Source organism: Neoarius graeffei, chromosome 16 (genome assembly GCF_027579695.1).
Source record: "Neoarius graeffei isolate fNeoGra1 chromosome 16, fNeoGra1.pri, whole genome shotgun sequence".
Classification (NCBI taxonomy): domain Eukaryota; kingdom Metazoa; phylum Chordata; class Actinopteri; order Siluriformes; family Ariidae; genus Neoarius; species Neoarius graeffei.
This window is the reverse complement of record NC_083584.1, coordinates 26703771-26725198: the sequence shown is the minus strand read 5'-3', so window position 1 is coordinate 26725198 and position 21428 is coordinate 26703771. Positions and strand designations below refer to the sequence as shown.

Here is a 21428-nt window from a genome sequence, read left to right as displayed (position 1 = left end):
ATAGATTCATAAGGCCTGTTTTAGAAACCATACTGAATTACAAGCCCTCGAGGACCATGTGGAAAGGAAGTGTAAAAGAAAGTGGATGGTAAGTGAATGAACACAAAATCTAATGCAATGACTGTTTCCTCCAGGAATACTTTCACCCCATGCTAGAAACTACAGTATCTTAGTAGACTTAGACGCCGTGCTCACCCGGACTGTTCCGCTCCAGCAGATACCAGCGGTAAAAAGCCCTGCGCTTGGAGTCGCTCATCTCCAGGCCCTGCTGCAGCAGCCACTGGGAGATGTAGCTTTGACTGATACCTACGAAAAAAACGTGTGTGTAAATAAAGGAACACAGCCCTAATAGACTTGTAAAGACAGACAGTCTCCCTACCACATAGAGCATAAATATCCCAAGGTCAAGCGTGATTTCACAAGACTCGGCAGGCAACTGCATAGCATTTTTCACGTGTCAGTGGTACGGCATCTGAGGCATTTGGGCTATTTAAGGAAAATCCCTGACAGGACGGTAGAATTTAATCTACTGTATCATACTGCTACCTTCCTAATAGCAAGCAACCGTCATCAAGAACCTCCCATGGTACAAGCTAATAAGCTGGAGATAAAATATTCAGGCTATTTTTAAGCCCACTCGGCATGGAACGATTCACCCAATTCAAGATATTGTAGGATTTTAATACAATATTGAAAATTTGAAAAAAATTAAATGAAGAAAATTTTATTACCAAAAAAAAAAAAAAAAAAACCCCTACCACCATGTATTTTCCTATAGCCTAGGTCACAACCGGACGTACGATTTTTTGGCTGTGCGATTTTTGGCGTTTCCCAAATCGCTGTGTTTTTTTTTGTTCGTGGAGAAAGACACACGTTGGCCGTAAGTTTGTCTTGCAACCTGAAAAAAACATAAGCGCCCGTAGAGTTTGTTTGACATGACAAAGAACCTCTGCGGCCGGTCTACGGCTCGAAAATCAGCACGTCACACGCGCGCCCTCCGTGCGTTTCTTGCACGTAGACCGGCCGTAGGAGCACGTACGGCCGGTTGTGACCCAGGCTTATTCTTTATCAACTTCAATATTCCTTTTGTTAAACAAAAAATATTATTTTATTAATGACCAACAATTATTTGCCCACATTTGTAAAAGTTGGAGTAAAATATAATAGCAATTATTCTATCTACATTCACTGGATATGAGCAATCACGTGCTCTGATTGGCTACTCTACCACTAGGATATCAGCTCATATACCATGAGTGGAGAAAAACAAAATGGCCGAACGTGTTGCTGAACCAATTGAGGACGAAATAAAAACTCTACTCAACAACAACCCCCCCAAAAAAGCAACAAAATATGGAATGAAATTATTTGATGGTAAGAGCATATCTTTTTGCGGCACGGTGGTGTAGTGGTTAGCGCTGTCGCCTCACAGCAAGAAGGTCCGGGTTCGAGCCCCGTGGCCGGCGAGGGCCTTTCTGTGCGGAGTTTGCATGTTCTCCCCGTGTCCGCGTGGGTTTCCTCCGGGTGCTCCGGTTTCCCCCACAGTCCAAAGACATGCAGGTTAGGTTAACTGGTGACTCTAAATTGACCGTAGGTGTGAATGTGAGTGTGAATGGTTGTCTGTGTCTATGTGTCGGCCCTGTGATGACCTGGCGACTTGTCCAGGGTGTACACCGCCTTTCGCCCGTAGTCAGCTGGGATAGGCTCCAGCTTGCCTGCGACCCTGTAGAACAGGATAAAGCAGCTAGAGATAGAGATAATGAGATGAGATGAGCATATCTTTTTTTTTTTATTTTTCAAGAATTATCATCATCGCATTTTTCACAAATTGCTCCTGTCATTTCACCGGTTTGTTTACATTCTTCATCTTCAATCATTAAAATTTGTTGAATTTTTTTTTTAGACTGGTTAAAAAGCTCAAAGAAGTTTGAAAATTACAGAACTGAAATGTCCAAGGAAGAATTAAATAAATGTCTAAAGCTATCCTATACCTCGGCACGACAGTGAGACGCCACTTTCTACAAAAAAAAAAAAAAAAAACCCAAATACTAAAGGTCAATTCGTGCAACCATCGGTAGGTTTTTAAGAAGCCCACATGAGCAGAAATGATTTTGTCGGATGTTTTGTATAAAGCTTTTATTTACCAAATTCATTAAAAATAAAAATGCTCTGTTACTCCAAATCCAGTGAATGTGGATAGAACAAAACAGTTATTCCACTCAATCTCCTCGTACATGGCTTATAGCCGACTCGGAGCTACACGCCTCATCAGCTCATATACGACTCGATTTTGTGGAATAATGGTTAAATATCTCATCTCATCTCATTATCTCTAGCCGCTTTATCCTGTTCTACAGGGTCGCAGGCGAGCTGGAGCCTATCCCAGCTGACTACGGGCGAAAGGCGGGGTACACCCTGGACAAGTCGCCAGGTCATCACAAGGCTGACACATAGACACAGACAACCATTCACACTCACATTCACACCTACGCTCAATTTAGAGTCACCAGTTAACCTAACCTGCATGTCTTTGGACTGTGGGGGAAACCGGAGCACCCGGAGGAAACCCACGCGGACACGGGGAGAACATGCAAACTCCGCACAGAAAGGCCCTCGCCGGCCCCGGGGCTCGAACCCGGACCTTCTTGCTGTGAGGTGACAGCGCTAACCACTACACCACCGTGCCGCCCATGGTTAAATATCTTGTAGGAAATATTAAATCATTGACAAGCGCAGACGCTAATTGAAGAAACACACGAAATGTTATTCGTGCTGCAGCAGTCACAGGGAGACATAAATTTGTAAAATGACATTGGGTGTAAGAAAAACACTACATGACCATAACACGTGAATTAAGTTTTTTTTTTTAAAATCCAGTTTAACCAGTAAGACGGCGCTGCATGTCCAAACACTCAGATTTAAAAAGACATACAAATGTATGTGGAGCTGAGTGTGAGAATGTCTTGAATGAGTTCCTTGTTCAGTGAGCAAACAAACAGACGAGGCACATTATTCATAGACAGGAACTTCTTCAACTTCCTTTCCATGCAAATCAACAGGGAAATGTTTTCTTTAAAATGATACTGGCCCTTATTCATCAAAACTATATACAGTTAAATCGGAGTGTAAAAACGAGCGACACACCAGATGCGAGTTTATTCATTTTGGCTCAGTTACTTTCTTTCAGTATTTTGCTGAACTAAGGATTTCCTTATTTGATCACGATTGACTCTTTCCTCAGTTAGATTTATAAATCAAGATTTCGGTTTTAAATGTTTAATCTTAAAAAAAAAAAAAAGCTTTATGCTTCAAAGCTGTCTTCTGCTGAATCAGACCTAACGAGTACTAACATGAATAAAAATGCCACAATAAATAATGCACATAACTACCTGTAGGTGAGGAGAGAAAACAGCTCAGTTTTCTCCCTGATTTTGAAGAGCTTTAGGAAAAACACAGCACACGTCCTGAATAATGGCATTCATTTCAGTAAAAACAACATGCTCCAATAAAACAAATTACAGGATAATCGTTTCCTCTGTTGAAACACTATTAACAGTTGAATTTATTTTATTAACTTGTTTTCAGCTTCACTGTAATGTTTTTTTCCCCCCTGCTGGAATCATGTCTTTCTTCAGATCTTGAATACCTGCAGTCTGCTGAATGCGTTCCTGTTACTGACTTATGCCGCTTTTCCACTACAAACGCGGCTGAGTCGGGCTGAGCCGTGCCGTGCTGAGTCGGGCTGAGTGGGGCTGTTGGAGTTGCATTTCGACTACAACCGCGCTGAACCGTGCTGGCTGGAAGTGGGTGGACACTTTGGGTGGAGTTAGCGAAAGTGGGTGGACGTCAGGTGATGTCGTTAAGCAGCGCAAACAGTGACATCAGTGAGCTTTTAAGTGGTAGTCTCACGACCCGGATAGTAAACAATAAACATGGAGGACATGGAGTCGTTAGTGTTGCTGGTCTTGGTGCTGTGGCTTGTTGTCACCGACAACGCGGACAGATACTGGCAAGAGCGTATAGATGAGGCGAGGCGCATAAGGCTTCAGAAATTCTCGTAATTCGTAATTATTCTCCTTCCGGGTTTGCGGTGTTTACAGATCCCAGCGCGCTCGCGGGGCGTGTGTGGGCATGTGAGGACACTCCTCCTCACCAATCAGTGCACAGGGGAGTGTCTGCTCACGCCCCCAACCTCACTCGGCACGGCTTGGCTCGCTTCAGCCCCACTCCAAAACGGTGCGAGTTTTAGGGGCTAAGCAGGGCTGAAGCGAGCTGAGTCGTGCTGGTTTTTGGTAGTCGAAACGCGAGCCGTGTCGGGCTGAAGTGAGCTGAAGCGAGCTGAAGTGAGCTGAAAAAGGGTAGTGGAAAAGGGCCATTACTGCTGCAACAGCTACATTAATGAGGTGTTTCATATAAATTAGAGCTATATGAAGGTAAACCGGGGCATGGTGTACAGTGTTGCCAGATTGGGCGGTTTCCCGCCCAGTTGGGCGGTTTCAAGTGCATTTTGGTGGGTTTTGAACATATTTTGGGCTGGAAAACGTCAGCAGTATCTGGCAACAGATCTGGCAACAGATACTGCTGATGTTTTCCATCCCAAAATATGTTCAAAACCCACCAAAATGCACTTGAAACCGCCCAATCTGGCAACACTGATGGTGTACGCATAATGTATGTAAAGGAGTAGTGGGAGAAAACTTGCATCTACATAGCTGAAGGCGATTTATCATTTGCGCTAAAACAGAGCTCAATTTGATGTTTTACGACAGTTTCATGAATTAGATGCAGATTTGTTTACACGTTATTCCAGGAGCTCAAACTGGTGATCAATCCTACTCAACTTTGATGAACAACGGATGAATATCCTATCCACATTCACTGGATATGAGCAGTCGTGCGCTCTGGTTGGCTACTCTACTACTAGGATATCAGCTCATATACCGTGAGTAGAGAAAAACAAAATGGCGGAGCGCATCAAGTCAGATACATCAGTTTATTATCAAGTATTTAAAAGAAACAGAAATAGCTAAAAGAATATAGTTTGGGGTCCCCCCCCAGCATCTCCTATTCGACACTCCAGCCCAGTTGGTGGCAGTAATGTACCTTTAAGTGGGTTTGCCAACTGCCAAAACAAACCCTAAAGAAGAAGAAAATAGCTGACCGTGTTGCTGAACCAACCTAGTCTGGCTAACGCGACTGCAAAGTTCTCCGAGCTACTGGTCTGGCCAAGATATTAAGCCCAACCGTTTCCCAGAGCCCGTGGTTGACCCGCCTCCCTGAAATGCCTCAGTTTGCTACTGGTCGAAGCCAGAAAAGGCTGTGACGAAGCTTAAACCAATCACATCACTCTTTCCTCTGACGTATGCGACGCGACGGGGCTAACTGGTAGATTAAACTCTTACCGAAGCCGGTCGGGAGCAAGGCGAAAACGTCCTTCCTTTCAATAAATACCTCCAGGGCTGCTCTTTACTCCGTTTTCAATGAGAACTTGCTCCATGTTCGTAATGTTTCTAGTGAATGAAGCGCTTCCGGCATAGATTCTGTAAACAATCTATGGCTTCCGGTCGCAGTTCTACTACGTCACTGCCTTGAACACGCCTCTACCCAGGGCCGTTGGAGATGCTCAAAGTTGATTGGTTCCCGATTTTTCGGGAGCTTGGAAGAGCTGTAGATAGCTTGCCTGGCCAGACTAAGCTCGCAACAGGCCCTCATGTTGCGTCACACTTAGGATGGGCGGGCCCAGGCTAGAACCAACCTAGGATGACATAAAAACTCTACTCGAAACCAAAACCCCCCCAAAATACAAAAAAGCAACAAAATATGGAATAAAAGTATTTGATGGTAAGAAAATCTCTTTTTTTTTTCCCCCCCAAGAATTATTATAGCATTTTTCACAAATTGCTACTGTCATTTCGCCGGTTTGTTTACATTCTAAACGGAAATTATTTTGTCGGACGCTTTGTATAAAAGTTTTTATTTATCAAATTTGCAAAAAATAAAAATGCTCCATTTCCCAAAATCCAGCGAATGTGAACAGAATAAAACAGTTATTCCAGTCAATCTCATCGTACATGGCTTATAACCAACTCGGCGCTACGCCCCTCGTCGGCTATCAGCTTATGTACGACTCGATTTCGTGGAATAACTTAATTGTATGGAGTTGGGCTGAGTACCTGTAACTTGGCCGACAATAGCCTGAGAGATCCTCCTGTTATTGAGGAAAGCCTTGATCTCCTCCTTTACCAGATTACTGTCCCTCCTAAAACGAATACACATGCATCACATGTAGACTAATATTCTATACTATTAACATGGCATAACTAAACATGCTACATGCTTCCAAGCAGAAGTGTGAATGAACCAGTGTAATAACACATTAACATGTTCAGCTAAACAATGACGTATTCATAATACGAATTAGATAAATCATACTCTAAGCCAAAGACTGTAGTAAAACATGAAAGGGCATGCTATTACAGGAAAATAATCAACAAGAGAGTGGTGTGATGTGGTACAAAGTTGATTATTTACCAAGAACAGAAGTTTTAATCCTTTATACCACAGCAATATGCCAACGTTTACAATTTTTATTTATTAAACAAAGTGGCCTACTTTTCATCCTTTCACAGTTACATTTTAATGCTGTGGAATGCCTGTGAAACAAGTCAGTTCCGGTTAGCACTTATGCTATAGCATCATTCCCTCATTACTTTGGTACTTAAGACAGAAAAAAAAAAAAAAAAAACACACAACTTGTTATGGAAAAATTACAAAGCACACAAAAGCACAAAATCCTCTTTCCTAAAGACTTTCCTATGGCAGAAAATTTACAAACTGTTACAAAGTGCTGACACTGGAGACTCCTTCAACAAATGTAAATAAATAAATGTCTCTTTACAGAAAGATTCACCATATCGGTGATTATGCATTTTTATTCATTAAATGACACTATGTTTAATCCATGTTTACTGCGCTAAGATCCTGGAATAATAGATTGCAACAGATTATAAAAAGCACACAGTATGTGCGTGTATTCAAAACTAAACAATAGTGGTAAAATAAAACAAGCACATTAACAGAAACTTCTGATTTAGATACAGCTGGCAGATCTGCTATTATAGAAAAAGTTATCAACATCATCTGACCAACTGGAATCAAGAATTGAACAGTGTGGCGATATAAGAGCATATAATGAAATTTTTTGGAAAAAAAAAAAAAAAAAGTTTATGTCCCTCCAGGATTATGTGAATTTGTCATATTATATGCAAAAGCAGTAGCTTTTTAAGGGCCTTACCATCTTTTTAAGGGTTTTAGCAGTTGCTAGCATTTATACAGTGGTGCTTGAAAGTTTGTGAACCCTATAGAATTTTCTATATTTCTGCATAAATATGACCTAAAACATCATCAGATTTTCACACAAGTCCGAAAAGAAGATAAAGAGAACCCAGTTAAAAAAATGCGACAAAAATATACTTGGTAAATTTATTTATTGAGGAAAATGATCCAATATTACATATCTGTGAATGGCAAAAGTATGTGAACCTTTGCTTTCAGTATCTGGTGTGACCCCCTTGTGCAGCAATAACTGCAGCTAAACGTTTGCGGTAACTGTTGATCAGTCCTGCACACCGGCTTGGAGGAATTTTAGCCCATTCAGCCCATTTTAGCCATACAGAACAGTTTCAACTCTGGGATGTTGGTGGGTTTCCTCACATGAACTGCTCGCTTCAGGTCCTTCCACAACATTTCCATTGGATTAAGGTCAGGACTTTGACTTGGCCATTCCAAAACATTCACTTTATTCTTCTTTAACCATTCTTTGGTAGAACGACTTGTGTGCTTAGAGTCGTTGTCTTGCTGCATAACCCACCTTCTCTTGAGAATCAGTTCATGGACAGATATCCTGACATTTTCCTTTAGAATTCGCTGGTATAATTCAGAATTCATTGTTCCATCAATGATGGCAAGCCGTCCTGGCCCAGATGCAGCAAAACAGCCCCAAACCATGATACTACCACCACCATGTTTCACAGATGGGATAAGGTTCTTATGCTGGAATGCAGTGTTTTCCTTTCTCCAAACATAACGCTTCTCATTTAAACCAAAAAGTTCTATTTTGGTCTCATCCATCCACAAAACATTTTTCCAATAGCCTTCTGGCTTGTCCACGTGATCTTTAGCAAACTGCAGATGAGCAGCAATGTTCTTTTTGGAGAGCAGTGGCTTTCTCCTTGCTACCCTGCCATGCACACCATTGTTGTTCAGTGTTCTCCTGATGGTGGACTCATGAACATTAGCCAATGTGAGAGAGGCCTTCAGTTGCTTAGAAGTTACCCTGGGGTCCTCTGTGACCTCGCCGACTATTACACACCTTGCTCTTGGAGTGATCTTTGCTGGTCGACCACTCCTAGGGAGGGTAACAATGGTCTTGAATTTCCTCCATTTGTACACAATCTGTCTGACTGTGGGTTGGTGGAGTCCAAACTCTTTAGAGATGGTTTTGAAACCTTTTCCAGCCTGATGAGCATCAACAACGCTTTTTCTGAGGTCCTCAGAAATCTCCTTTGTTCGTGCCATGATACACTTCCACAAACATGTGTTGTGAAGATCAGACTTTGATAGATCCCTGTTCTTTAAATAAAACAGGGCGCCCACTCACACCTGATTGTCATCCCATTGATTGAAAACACCTGACTCTAATTTCACCTTCAAATTAACTGCTAATCCTAGAGGTTCACATACTTTTGCCACTCACAGATATGTAATATTGGATCATTTTCCTCAAGAAATAAATGACCATGTATGATATTTTTATCTCATTTGTTTAACTGGATTCTCTTTATCTACTTTTAGGACTTGTGTGAAAATCTGATGTTGTTTTAGGTCATATTTATGCAGAAATATAGGAAGTTCTAAAGGGTTCACAAACTTTCAAGCACCACTGCACATTGCTACAATTTATACACGGAAATAACAAATCCAACCAGCAAAATAGTACAAACTAATCGTACTAACGTGGTAAAAAGGAACCATCAGTGTTTATTACATACCAAAGGAAACAGTACCACCCAAACACATTTTAATAGCTTTAAAGCTTCTTATTAAAGCCAGCTGTCTCACTCCCACTCCATCTGACCCACTTTCGAAAAGCCTACAACTCTCTGAAAATTACATGGCCACTCCAGGGACATTCCTTGCCATCATCTGCGGTTATATTAATCACCCATTCCTGCCAGCCTTTGGGAAAAAAAAAAGGTAATACCAGCAAAACAAGATGATGTGATACAACTCTTACCTCATATACTCCTCCACTTTCTCTTCCAGATCCCAGTCCTCTTCAGCCAGGTCATAAGCGAATGACCTCTGAACTCCGCCAGGTGGGTAAAGGGGTGGGGACGAGGCATCGTAACTGTTGCTAGGGGACAGTGCAGCATCTAGAACTGGAGTCTGTGTGGTAGCTGAGGTGAGAGAAGAAGATGAGGAGGATGAGGAAGAAGGTGCAGCCGGAGCTGCAGAGGTAGGAGCCCTGGGCGGGGCTGAGTGATTGTCACAGAAAGGCGAGCGGTGCTCTGGATCCAGTCTCTCGAGAGACTCCAGAGCCTGGAGGATCTGAGGTTTGGTCAAGCCGGACAGCCTGAGGCGCTGAAGCAGGTCGATCTGCTCGATCGTGTAGCGCGGCTCCACATCACAGCACTCCATCCTGGCATCTGTGAGGAGAGCCGAGTTAATCCTCCTCTAGCTGTAATTGAATTTATGAGCATAACGAAAGGACTATACATAGATCATAGAAAGATATCTGCTTTCCAATAACCTCAGAAATTGTGCTTTTTCTGTGATCTTGCACTCAGTTTACCACATCACGTCTAAAAACCTTGACACACCACTCTAACCACTGAGTTTTTACTAGATTGCTCCATTTCTATTTCTTTTTTTTGTTTGTTTCGGTCAGGCACCACCCAAGCTGATGATCACATCATCAGTTTTTCTTTGGCTAATCAGACACAAAGTACGCCACCACTCTTGCCAGAGCGGCTGGGGGTTAGGTGCCTTGCTCAAGGGCACTTCAGCCAGTCCTGCTCGTCCAGGGAATCAAACCAGCGATCTTTTGGTTCCAAAGCTGCTTCTTTAACCATTAGGCCATGGCTTCACCAAACTTTTATTCAGTGGAGGAAATTACATAAGAACAGCTCTGGTGAGGCATATTTCTCATTTAAGATGCAGTGCAAAGGCATCTCATGTAAATGGCCTAAGCCTCTATTACCCCTTTTCCACCAAATCAGTTCCAGGGCTGGTTCGGGGCCAGTGCTGGTGCTGGTTCACAACTCGTTCAACTTGGGAGCCAGCTGAGAACCAGCTTGCTTTTCCATCGCTCGCGGTGCTAAGAGAAGACACGTCATTACGTCGCTGTATACGTCAGTTACGTCGCTACGTTTGCATAAACCTTGGCGCGAATATCGAAGCAAAAACAACGCAGAAGAAGCAGCAGCAGCAACAACAACAATAATAATAATGGATGACTTTGCGTTTGTACAGCTGCTGCTTCTCGTCGCTTAAAAATGGCGATCTTTCACGGTCTTGTTATTGTTGTCAGTCTTAACAACTCCACCCCCCGCTGACGTAAGCGGTTCTTTCCTCTGGCCCAGCAGAGAGTTGGTGCTAGCCTGGAACCGGTTTTTCTGGCCCCAGAGCCAGTTCTTTGTCAGTGGAAACAGAAAACCCGGTTCCAAACTAAGCACTGGCCCCGAACCAGCCCTGGAACTGCTTTGGTGGAAAAGGGGCATGTGTGTGTTCTAACAAAAATACATCAATCTAAGGTTTCATTTTTGGCATAAACATCAGATTATTTACCATGAAGAAATAATCTGAAGGAGGAATATTTTGGAATTTTGTGGAACCAAGCTCAACAGCGCAGATCAGAATGAAGAAGCGAGGTGAGGGCTGATTTCTTTCTAGCTCAGACTGTAGACAGCAACAGTTATATCAGTTTGGTGACACGCCCCCTAGATTTCATCTTTATTTCTGCTTATATTTTTTATCCTGCTTCTCTGACATGACCACAACACGTCATAAAACAGTTGCTCGTGTGATAAATGTGAACAAGGTGGATTCGTTACTCTATCATCCTCCCCAAAACTGTTTCATACATTGTTTAAATAAATGTACAAATTACACAAAAAAAAAACCAAAAGATGAAAGAACCATAAGTTTAGTGTTCTGGGGTTCGAACGAAAAGGGTTACAACTAGTCCGTTTACCACGTTTAGCATTCAGAGGAAACGCGGCATGAAGCCAATAGAGCATTGTGGGCATGAAAAATCAGACATGGTGACTATATCTGCCCTTAATTGATGTGTGACAAATTACTATACACACCTATTCTTATTATGCAATCAATCAATAAAGCCTTGTGAAATAATGCACGTTCAACCCTAACAGTTGAATAATCAAGCTGCTGATAAATATCAGAGCTCTAATATTACCACAAGCGGTCTCGGGTTCAGACTATCATTTGAATAGGTTTGAATTTGATTTACACTCATTTTGTTTATTGACGCAACTCAACAACTGTCCTGGAGATGTATTAGCATAGTATACTAATCAGGCTGGAAAAAAATGCAGGCGTACTCATACCGGTGATCCTCTAAGTGCGGCCCATGAAGCATAGCCAGGGGTTTGGTGATTTTTTTTTCCAACCACTTTCAAAGCTACTATATTTATTAATGTGATCTTAGAGTTATGAGCCTGTTTGACTAGTAACTGGAACTGAATAGGTTTAATTCAAATCACTAATATTGCTTAAAAAAATAAGTTGGCCTATAAATAAGCTCAAATCGGACCTAATGTATTCTGTTGGCAGAAGTTTCAGAAATATAAAAAAAAAACATCTTGATAGCGTCAATAAACAAACAGTCTGAATATTACTGTACACTTTTCAATAGCAGGCCTAATATTTAAAGGAACAGTCCACCGTACTTCCATAATGAAATATGCTCTTATCTGAATTGAGACGAGCTGCTCCATACCTGTCCGAGCTTTGCGCGACCTCCCAGTCAGTCAGACGCAGTCAGACGCGCTGTCACTCCTGTTAGCAATGTAGCTAGGCTCAGTATGGCCAATGGTATTTTTTGGGGCTGTAGTTAGATGCGACCAAACTCTTCCGCATTTTTCCTGTTTACATAGGTTTATATGACCAGTGATATGAAACAAGTTCAGTTACACAAATTGAAACGTGGCGATTTTCTATGCTATGGAAAGTCCGCACTATAATGACAGGCGTACTAACACCTTCTGCGCGCTTCGGCAGCGCATTGATACGGAGCTCAGAGATCAATGCGCTGCCGAAGCGCGCAGAAGGTGTTAGTACGCCTGTCATTATAGTGCGGACTTTCCATAGCATAGAAAATCGCTACGTTTCAATTTGTGTAACTGAACTTGTTTCATGTCACTGGTCATATAAACCTATGTAAACAGGAAAAACGCGGAAGAGTTTGGTCGCATCTAACTACAGCCCCAAAAAATACCATTGGCCATGCTGAGCCTAGCTACATTGCTAACAGGAGTGACAGCGCATCTGACTGCGTCTGACTGACTGGGAGGTCGCGCAAAGCTCGGAGAGGTACGGAGCAGCTCGTCTCAATTCAGATAAGAGCATATTTCATTATGGAAGTACGGTAGACTGTTCCTTTAAAGAGGTGCAACAGACGTAAATATGTTTTTTGAGCTGTAAACTCAATGATATGTCTGTACTGTGATGAAACACATTAATACTGATGTTAGTGTTTACAAAATTACATTTTTATAAAATGAATCAGCATTTTGTGGGCTGAAAATGGCTCAAAAAATCCTCTCCTGGTTAAAATCATCCTGAACCTTGCAAGGCCAATGACAGAGTCTCTCATTTGGTTCTTCTCTACATAATGAAAGCTACTTTTTGGGGAAGCCATGGCCAAATGGTTAGAGAAACAGCTTTGGGACCAAAAGGTTGCTGGTTCGATTCCCTGAACCAGCAGGCTTGGCTCAAGTGCCCCTGAGGAAGACGTGTAACCCCCAACTGCTCTGGAAAGACTGGAGGCATACCTTGTGTCTGATTTAGCCAGAGAAAAACTGATGTGATTGATTATCAGTTCGGGCAAGAATCTGGCCATAACTAGCCCCCGCCCTAGAGTGAGAGTCTTTAAAACCACATTCAATTTCAAAGCTATGTTGATCAAGATTCACTGATCAACTCCTGCCTTGCACATCCACGCAACCCCTGCCCACCTTTTAGCATTTTTCAAAATGATGCAGTGGGTGGAGTTCGGCTCAGAGCTTGGAACGAAGTTACACATTAAACACACTATATGACCAAACGCATGTGGGAGCCTGACCACGACCCCCATATGTGGACAAACTTTTGCCACAAAGTTTGAGGCACAGTCTGTAGCATTATGATTCCCCTTCACTGGAATGAAGAGGCCCAAACCTGTTCAAACCCAACAATGTCCTTGTGCACAAAGCAACCGTGAAGACATGGTTAATCTCCAGGGTTAACGTAGATCTCGAGTGTCCTGCACAGGGCCTTGACCTCAACCCTACTGGGGATGAACTGGAATGCAGACTGCATACCAGTCCAACCTCACGACATACTTTTGTGACTGAATGAGCACAAATCCCACAGCAATGCTCCAAGATCTAATGGAAAGCCATCCCAGGAGAGGAGAGGAGGGGAGGGTCTTATAATAGCAAAGGTTGGACTCCAGATTAAATGGCATGCCTTGTTTTGAGGTGTCCACATACTTTTGGCTATATCGTGGATTAGTTTCATAAGGTAAATTGACACTGATGGAGGTCGGTGAAGTTTATTTTACCATTAAAACCGTCCCTGTATCCAAAAGGTTTGTGAAGCTCTGATTGACAAGATTGTGGTCAAAGCCACCATGTTGCGCAATAACCGGTTACCGGATAGATGCAGGTGAGAAGGGGGGTGAAGAAGTGTAGGGTGAAGAAGTGCAGGGTAAGGTGAGGAAGTGCAGGGTGAGGAGGTGCGGGGTGAGGTAAGGGGTGAAGAAGTGCAAGGCGAAGAGGTGCGGGATGAAGGAGGTGCAGGGCGAAGGAGGTGCAGGGCGAAGGAGTGCAGAGCGAAAGAGGTGCAGGGCAAAGGAGGTGCAGGGCGAAGGAAGTGCAGGGCAAAAGAGTGCAGGGAAAAGGAGGTGCAGGGCAAAAGAGTGCAAGACGAAGGAGGTGCAGGGCGAAAGAGTGCACGGCGAAAGAGTGCAGGGCGAAGGAGGTGCAGGGCGAAGGAGGTGCAGGGCGAAGGAGGTGCAGGGCGAAGGAGGTGCAGGGCAAAAGAGTGCAGGGTGAAGGAGGTGCAGGGCAAAAGAGTGCAGGGTGAAGGAGGTGCAGGGCAAAAGAGTGCAGGGTGAAGGAGGTGCAGGGCGAAAGAGTGCAGGGTGAAGGAGGTGCAGGGCGAAAGAGTGCAGGGTGAAGGAGGTGCAGGGCGAAAGAGTGCAGGGTGAAGGAGGTGCAGGGCGAAAGAGTGCAGGGGGAAGGAGGTGCAGGGCGAAAGACGTGCAGAGCGAAGGAGGTGCAGAGCGAAAGACGTGCAGAGCGAAGGAGGTGCAGGGCGAAAGAGTGCAGGGCGAAAGAGGTGCAGGGCGAAAGAGTGCAGGGCGAAGGAGGTGCAGGGCAAAAGAGTGCAGGGCGAAGGAGTGTAGGGCGAAGGAGTGCAGGGCGAAGGAGTGTAGGGTGAAAGAGTGCAGGGTGAAGGAGGAGCAGGGTGAAAGAGTGCAGGGTGAAGGAGGTGCAGGGCGAAAGAGTGCAGGGTGAAGGAGGTGCAGGGCGAAAGAGTGCAGGGTGAAGGAGGTGCAGGGCGAAAGAGTGCAGAGTGAAGGAGGTGCAGGGCGAAAGAGTGCAGAGTGAAGGAGGTGCAGGGCGAAAGAGTGCAGAGTGAAGGAGGTGCAGGGCGAAAGAGTGCAGAGTGAAGGAGGTGCAGGGCGAAAGAGTGCAGAGTGAAGGAGGTGCAGGGCGAAAGAGTGCAGGGTGAAGGAGGTGCAGGGCAAAAGAGTGCAGGGTGAAGGAGGTGCAGGGCGAAAGAGTGCAGGGTGAAGGAGGTGCAGGGCGAAAGAGTGCAGGGGGAAGGAGGTGCAGGGCGAAAGAGTGCAGGGGGAAGGAGGTGCAGGGCGAAAGAGTGCAGGGGGAAGGAGGTGCAGGGCGAAAGACGTGCAGAGCGAAGGAGGTGCAGAGCGAAAGACGTGCAGAGCGAAGGAGGTGCAGGGCGAAAGAGTGCAGGGCGAAAGAGGTGCAGGGCGAAGGAGGTGCAGGGCGAAAGAGTGCAGGGCGAAGGAGGTGCAGGGCAAAAGAGTGCAGGGCGAAGGAGTGTAGGGCGAAGGAGTGCAGGGCGAAGGAGTGTAGGGTGAAAGAGTGCAGGGTGAAGGAGGAGCAGGGTGAAAGAGTGCAGGGTGAAGGAGGTGCAGGGCGAAAGAGTGCAGGGTGAAGGAGGTGCAGGGCGAAAGAGTGCAGGGTGAAGGAGGTGCAGGGCGAAAGAGTGCAGAGTGAAGGAGGTGCAGGGCGAAAGAGTGCAGAGTGAAGGAGGTGCAGGGCGAAAGAGTGCAGAGTGAAGGAGGTGCAGGGCGAAAGAGTGCAGAGTGAAGGAGGTGCAGGGTGAAGGAGGAGCAGGGTGAAGGAGGAGCAGGGTGAAGGAGGAGCAGGGTGAAGGAGGTGCAGGGTGAAGGAGTGCAGAGTGAAGGAGGAGCAGGGTGAAAGAGTGCAGGGTGAAAGAGGTGCAGGGCGAAAGAGTGCAGAGTGAAGGAGGTGCAGGGCGAAAGAGTGCAGAGTGAAGGAGGTGCAGGGCGAAAGAGTGCAGAGTGAAGGAGGTGCAGGGCGAAAGAGTGCAGAGTGAAGGAGGTACAGGGTGAAAGAGTGCAGAGTGAAGGAGGTACAGGGTGAAAGAGTGCAGAGTGAAGGAGGAGCAGGGTGAAGGAGTGCAGAGTGAAGGAGGAGCAGGGTGAAAGAGTGCAGAGTGAAGGAGGTACAGGGTGAAAGAGTGCAGAGTGAAGGAGGAGCAGGGCGAAGGAGTGCAGAGTGAAGGAGGAGCAGGGCGAAGGAGTGCAGAGTGAAGGAGGTGCAGGGCAAAAGAGTGCAGGGTGAAGGAGGTGCAGGGCGAAAGAGTGCAGGGTGAAGGAGGTGCAGGGCGAAAGAGTGCAGGGTGAAGGAGGTGCAGGGCGAAAGAGTGCAGGGGGAAGGAGGTGCAGGGCGAAAGACGTGCAGAGCGAAGGAGGTGCAGAGCGAAAGACGTGCAGAGCGAAGGAGGTGCAGGGCGAAAGAGTGCAGGGCGAAAGAGGTGCAGGGCGAAAGAGTGCAGGGCGAAGGAGGTGCAGGGCAAAAGAGTGCAGGGCGAAGGAGTGTAGGGCGAAGGAGTGCAGGGCGAAGGAGTGCAGGGCGAAGGAGGTGCAGGGCGAAGGAGGTGCAGGGCGAAGGAGGTGCAGGGCGAAGGAGGTGCAGGGCGAAGGAGGTGCAGGGCGAAGGAGTGTAGGGCGAAGGAGTGCAGGGCGAAGGAGTGTAGGGTGAAAGAGTGCAGGGTGAAGGAGGAGCAGGGTGAAAGAGTGCAGGGTGAAGGAGGTGCAGGGCAAAAGAGTGCAGGGTGAAGGAGGTGCAGGGCGAAAGAGTGCAGGGTGAAGGAGGTGCAGGGCGAAAGAGTGCAGGGTGAAGGAGGTGCAGGGCGAAAGAGTGCAGGGGGAAGGAGGTGCAGGGCGAAAGACGTGCAGAGCGAAGGAGGTGCAGAGCGAAAGACGTGCAGAGCGAAGGAGGTGCAGGGCGAAAGAGTGCAGGGCGAAAGAGGTGCAGGGCGAAAGAGTGCAGGGCGAAGGAGGTGCAGGGCAAAAGAGTGCAGGGCGAAGGAGTGTAGGGCGAAGGAGTGCAGGGCGAAGGAGTGTAGGGTGAAAGAGTGCAGGGTGAAGGAGGAGCAGGGCGAAAGAGTGCAGGGTGAAGGAGGTGCAGGGCGAAAGAGTGCAGGGTGAAGGAGGTGCAGGGCGAAAGAGTGCAGGGTGAAGGAGGTGCAGGGCGAAAGAGTGCAGAGTGAAGGAGGTGCAGGGCGAAAGAGTGCAGAGTGAAGGAGGTGCAGGGCGAAAGAGTGCAGAGTGAAGGAGGTGCAGGGCGAAAGAGTGCAGAGTGAAGGAGGTGCAGGGCGAAAGAGTGCAGAGTGAAGGAGGTGCAGGGCGAAAGAGTGCAGGGTGAAGGAGGTGCAGGGCAAAAGAGTGCAGGGTGAAGGAGGTGCAGGGCGAAAGAGTGCAGGGTGAAGGAGGTGCAGGGCGAAAGAGTGCAGGGTGAAGGAGGTGCAGGGCGAAAGAGTGCAGGGTGAAGGAGGTGCAGGGCGAAAGAGTGCAGGGGGAAGGAGGTGCAGGGCGAAAGACGTGCAGAGCGAAGGAGGTGCAGAGCGAAAGACGTGCAGAGCGAAGGAGGTGCAGGGCGAAAGAGTGCAGGGCGAAAGAGGTGCAGGGCGAAGGAGGTGCAGGGCGAAAGAGTGCAGGGCGAAGGAGGTGCAGGGCAAAAGAGTGCAGGGCGAAGGAGTGTAGGGCGAAGGAGTGCAGGGCGAAGGAGTGTAGGGTGAAAGAGTGCAGGGTGAAGGAGGAGCAGGGTGAAAGAGTGCAGGGTGAAGGAGGTGCAGGGCGAAAGAGTGCAGGGTGAAGGAGGTGCAGGGCGAAAGAGTGCAGGGTGAAGGAGGTGCAGGGCGAAAGAGTGCAGAGTGAAGGAGGTGCAGGGCGAAAGAGTGCAGAGTGAAGGAGGTGCAGGGCGAAAGAGTGCAGAGTGAAGGAGGTGCAGGGCGAAAGAGTGCAGAGTGAAGGAGGTGCAGGGTGAAGGAGGAGCAGGGTGAAGGAGGAGCAGGGTGAAGGAGGAGCAGGGTGAAGGAGTGCAGAGTGAAGGAGGAGCAGGGTGAAAGAGTGCAGGGTGAAAGAGGTGCAGGGCGAAAGAGTGCAGAGTGAAGGAGGTGCAGGGCGAAAGAGTGCAGAGTGAAGGAGGTACAGGGTGAAAGAGTGCAGAGTGAAGGAGGTACAGGGTGAAAGAGTGCAGAGTGAAGGAGGAGCAGGGTGAAGGAGTGCAGAGTGAAGGAGGAGCAGGGTGAAAGAGTGCAGAGTGAAGGAGGTACAGGGTGAAAGAGTGCAGAGTGAAGGAGGAGCAGGGTGAAGGAGTGCAGAGTGAAGGAGGAGCAGGGTGAAGGAGTGCAGAGTGAAGGAGGAGCAGGGTGAAGGAGTGCAGAGTGAAGGAGGAGCAGGGTGAAGGAGTGCAGGGTGAAGGAGTGCAGAGTGAAGGAGGAGCAGGGTGAAAGAGTGCAGGGTGAAGGAGGAGCAGGGTGAAAGAGTGCAGGGTGAAGGAGGTGCAGGGCGAAAGAGTGCAGAGTGAAGGAGGTACAGGGTGAAAGAGTGCAGAGTGAAGGAGGTGCAGAGTGAAGGAGGAGCAGGGTGAAAGAGTGCAGGGTGAAGGAGGTGCAGGGCGAAAGAGTGCAAAGTGAAGGAGGTGCAGGGCGAAAGAGTGCAAAGTGAAGGAGGTACAGGGTGAAAGAGTGCAGAGTGAAGGAGGTGCAGGGTGAAAGAGTGCAGAGTGAAGGAGGTACAGGGTGAAAGAGTGCAGGGTGAAGGAGGAGCAGGGTGAAGGAGGAGCAGGGTGAAGGAGGAGCAGGGTGAAAGAGTGCAGGGTGAAGGAGGTGCAGGGCGAAAGAGTGCAGGGTGAAGGAGGTGCAGGGCGAAAGAGTGCAGAGTGAAGGAGGTGCAGGGCGAAAGAGTGCAGAATGAAGGAGGTGCAGGGTGAAGGAGGAGCAGGGTGAAGGAGTGCAGAGTGAAGGAGGAGCAGGGTGAAAGAGTGCAGGGTGAAGGAGGTGCAGGGCGAAAGAGTGCAGAGTGAAGGAGGTGCAGGGCGAAAGAGTGCAGAGTGAAGGAGGTACAGGGTGAAAGAGTGCAGAGTGAAGGAGGTGCAGGGTGAAAGAGTGCAGAGTGAAGGAGGTGCAGGGCGAAAGAGTGCAGGGTGAAGGAGGTGCAGGGCAAAAGAATGCAGAGTGAAGGAGGTACAGAGTGAAAGAGTGCAGAATGAAGGAGGTGCAGGGTGAAGGAGGAGCAGGGTGAAGGAGTGCAGAGTGAAGGAGGAGCAGGGTGAAAGAGTGCAGGGTGAAGGAGGTGCAGGGTGAAAGAGTGCAGAGTGAAGGAGGTACAGAGTGAAAGAGTGCAGAATGAAGGAGGTGCAGGGTGAAGGAGGAGCAGGGTGAAGGAGTGCAGAGTGAAGGAGGAGCAGGGCGAAAGAGTGCAGGGTGAAGGAGGTGCAGGGCGAAAGAGTGCAGAGTGAAGGAGGTACAGGGCGAAAGAGTGCAGAGTGAAGGAGGTGCAGGGTGAAAGAGTGCAGAGTGAAGGAGGTGCAGGGTGAAAGAGTGCAGAGTGAAGGAGGTGCAGGGTGAAAGAGGTGCAGGGTGAAAGAGTGCAGAGTGAAAGAGTGCAGAGTGAAGGAGGTGCAGGGTGAAAGAGGTGCAGGGTGAAAGAGTGCAGAGTGAAAGAGTGCAGAGTGAAGGAGGTGCAGGGTGAAAGAGTGCAGAGTGAAGGAGGTGCAGGGTGAAAGAGTGCAGAGTGAAGGAGGTGCAGGTCTTACCCGAGAGCTGCGGGGACACGCGGCCCGTGGGGAGCGGCTCAGCGCGCGGAGCCACAGCGCGGAGACTCCACTGGCGCATGATCCACTCAGCAGCGGGGCTCGGGGGGAACGCCTGCAAACATCACCGCACTTTCTGTCAGCCCGCACAACAACAACAACAACTCTCAGCTATGAGAAATGAAAGACGGTGAAATATCTCTTCGGAGGAGGATAATAATAATAATAATAATAATAATAATAATAATAATAATGCTGCTGCAGCTCTGGAAGCGGGCAGTTAGCTTTAGCACCGAGCGGCTAAGCGGCTTTTTCCCCCCAAAGCTCGAATGGTTTTGCTTTTTGATTCCGCGCTCGTGCACAGAAATCACTCCAAATCACAGCAGGAGAAACAACAACAACAATAATAATAATAATAATAATAATAATAGCGCTAAGCCTGCAAACTAGTGTCGAAGTCTGGAGAAATCGATATATTTATATTCTTATCTTGTAAATATTTGCGACCCATCAGCGCTGTTGTTGTGTTTAAGGACTGCAGGCGGTCGCTCGCGAAATGGCAGCGGAGCTCTGAGGAGCAGCTGCAGAAGTGCCAGAAGTGTTGAAGCGTTAGCAATCCGAGCTAACGCCGCTGCGCACTCGCTCACCTCGCCGCGCTGTCGCTGCTCGGCTCCTGCAGCCGGACTGATGAACGCCGCGGTCCCCCGGGTTTCCGCTCGGCCCAGCTGCACTCGGCTAATGAAGGTGAACACACCGGGAAGGGTCACATTGTCCCGGGATGCTGCAGTGGCGTGTGGCTCGCTGCACGAGTCGGCTGAGCGCTGACTGACCTCTCACCCGCAGCGAACTTCAGACAGGAAGTGCTTCTGATTCCAGCAGGAGCCCAGAGGAACTTTCACTGCACTGCACTGCGTTCAGCAGAAAACAAAAATACTACTCGGCTCTCGTTTCCTGAGGGAAACCGGTCTACTGCTGCTTACAGAGCGCAAAAACAACCATGACAATGAATACAAATAAAAGATTAGGAAGTTTAAAATATATTTAAATCAGAGAGAGAGAGAGAGAGAGAGAGAGGTTAGAATTGATAAAGACAAACACAGGCATTGAGAAGTAAATAATAACAATAGATAGAGTGAGTGAGTGAAAGTGAGAGAGATTAAAGAGATGGAGAAGTTACATATGAAGACAGAAAGAAATAAAGAAACAGAGAACGGGGTTAGATATGAAAACAGAGAGAAAGAAATAAAAAAGAGAAAGAGAGACAAGGAAATTAAAGAGATAGAGAAGTTAGATCTGAAGACAGAAAACTAGAGAGAGAGGTTAGAATTGATAAACAAGGACAGGCATTGAGAAGTAAATAACAGTAGATAGAATGAGTGAGTGAAAGAGAGAAAGACAGAATTAAAAAGATGGAAAAGTTAGATATGAAGACAGAGAGAAAGAAATAGAGAGAGAAATTAAAGAGATGGAGAAGTTAGATATGAAGAGAGAGAAAGAAATGGAGAAGTTAGATATGAAGACAGAGAGAGAGAGAGAAATTAAAGAGATGGAGAAGTTAGATATAAAGACAGAGAGAGAGAGAAATTAGAGATGGAGAAGTTAGATATGAAGACAGAGAGAAAGAGAGAGAGAGAGAGGGAAACTAAACAGATGGAGAAGTTAGATATGAAGACAGAAAGAGAGAGGGAGATTAAAGAGATAGAGAAGTTAGATATGAAGAGAGAGAGAAATTAAAGAGAAGTTAGATATGGAGAGAGAGAGAGAGAGAAAGTAAAGAGATGGAGAAGTTAGATATGAAGACAGAGAGAAAGAGAGAGAAATTAAAGA

General features: G+C 47.0%; 1 protein-coding gene across 3 annotated transcripts in view; it reads right to left on the bottom strand.

The window, feature by feature from the left end:
- The window catches only part of zgc:91944 (uncharacterized protein LOC436941 homolog), a 45473-nt gene extending 24845 nt beyond the window's left edge, over window positions 1-20628 (bottom strand). Inside the window, exons 1-5 of one of the 3 annotated variants that reach the window (XM_060942711.1) lie at window positions 20249-20628; window positions 19605-19716; window positions 9296-9707; window positions 6174-6259; window positions 196-306 (exon numbers count right to left, since the gene is read on the bottom strand). In XM_060942711.1, the coding sequence (XP_060798694.1) occupies window positions 196-306; window positions 6174-6259; window positions 9296-9707; window positions 19605-19683 (688 nt within the window). In that variant the 5' untranslated portion in view covers window positions 19684-19716; window positions 20249-20628. The remainder of the gene's footprint in view (window positions 1-195; window positions 307-6173; window positions 6260-9295; window positions 9708-19604; window positions 19717-20248) is intronic. The other 2 variants (XM_060942710.1, XM_060942712.1) reach the window with 2 other exon arrangements.
- Between the last annotated feature and the right edge of the window lie 800 nt (window positions 20629-21428).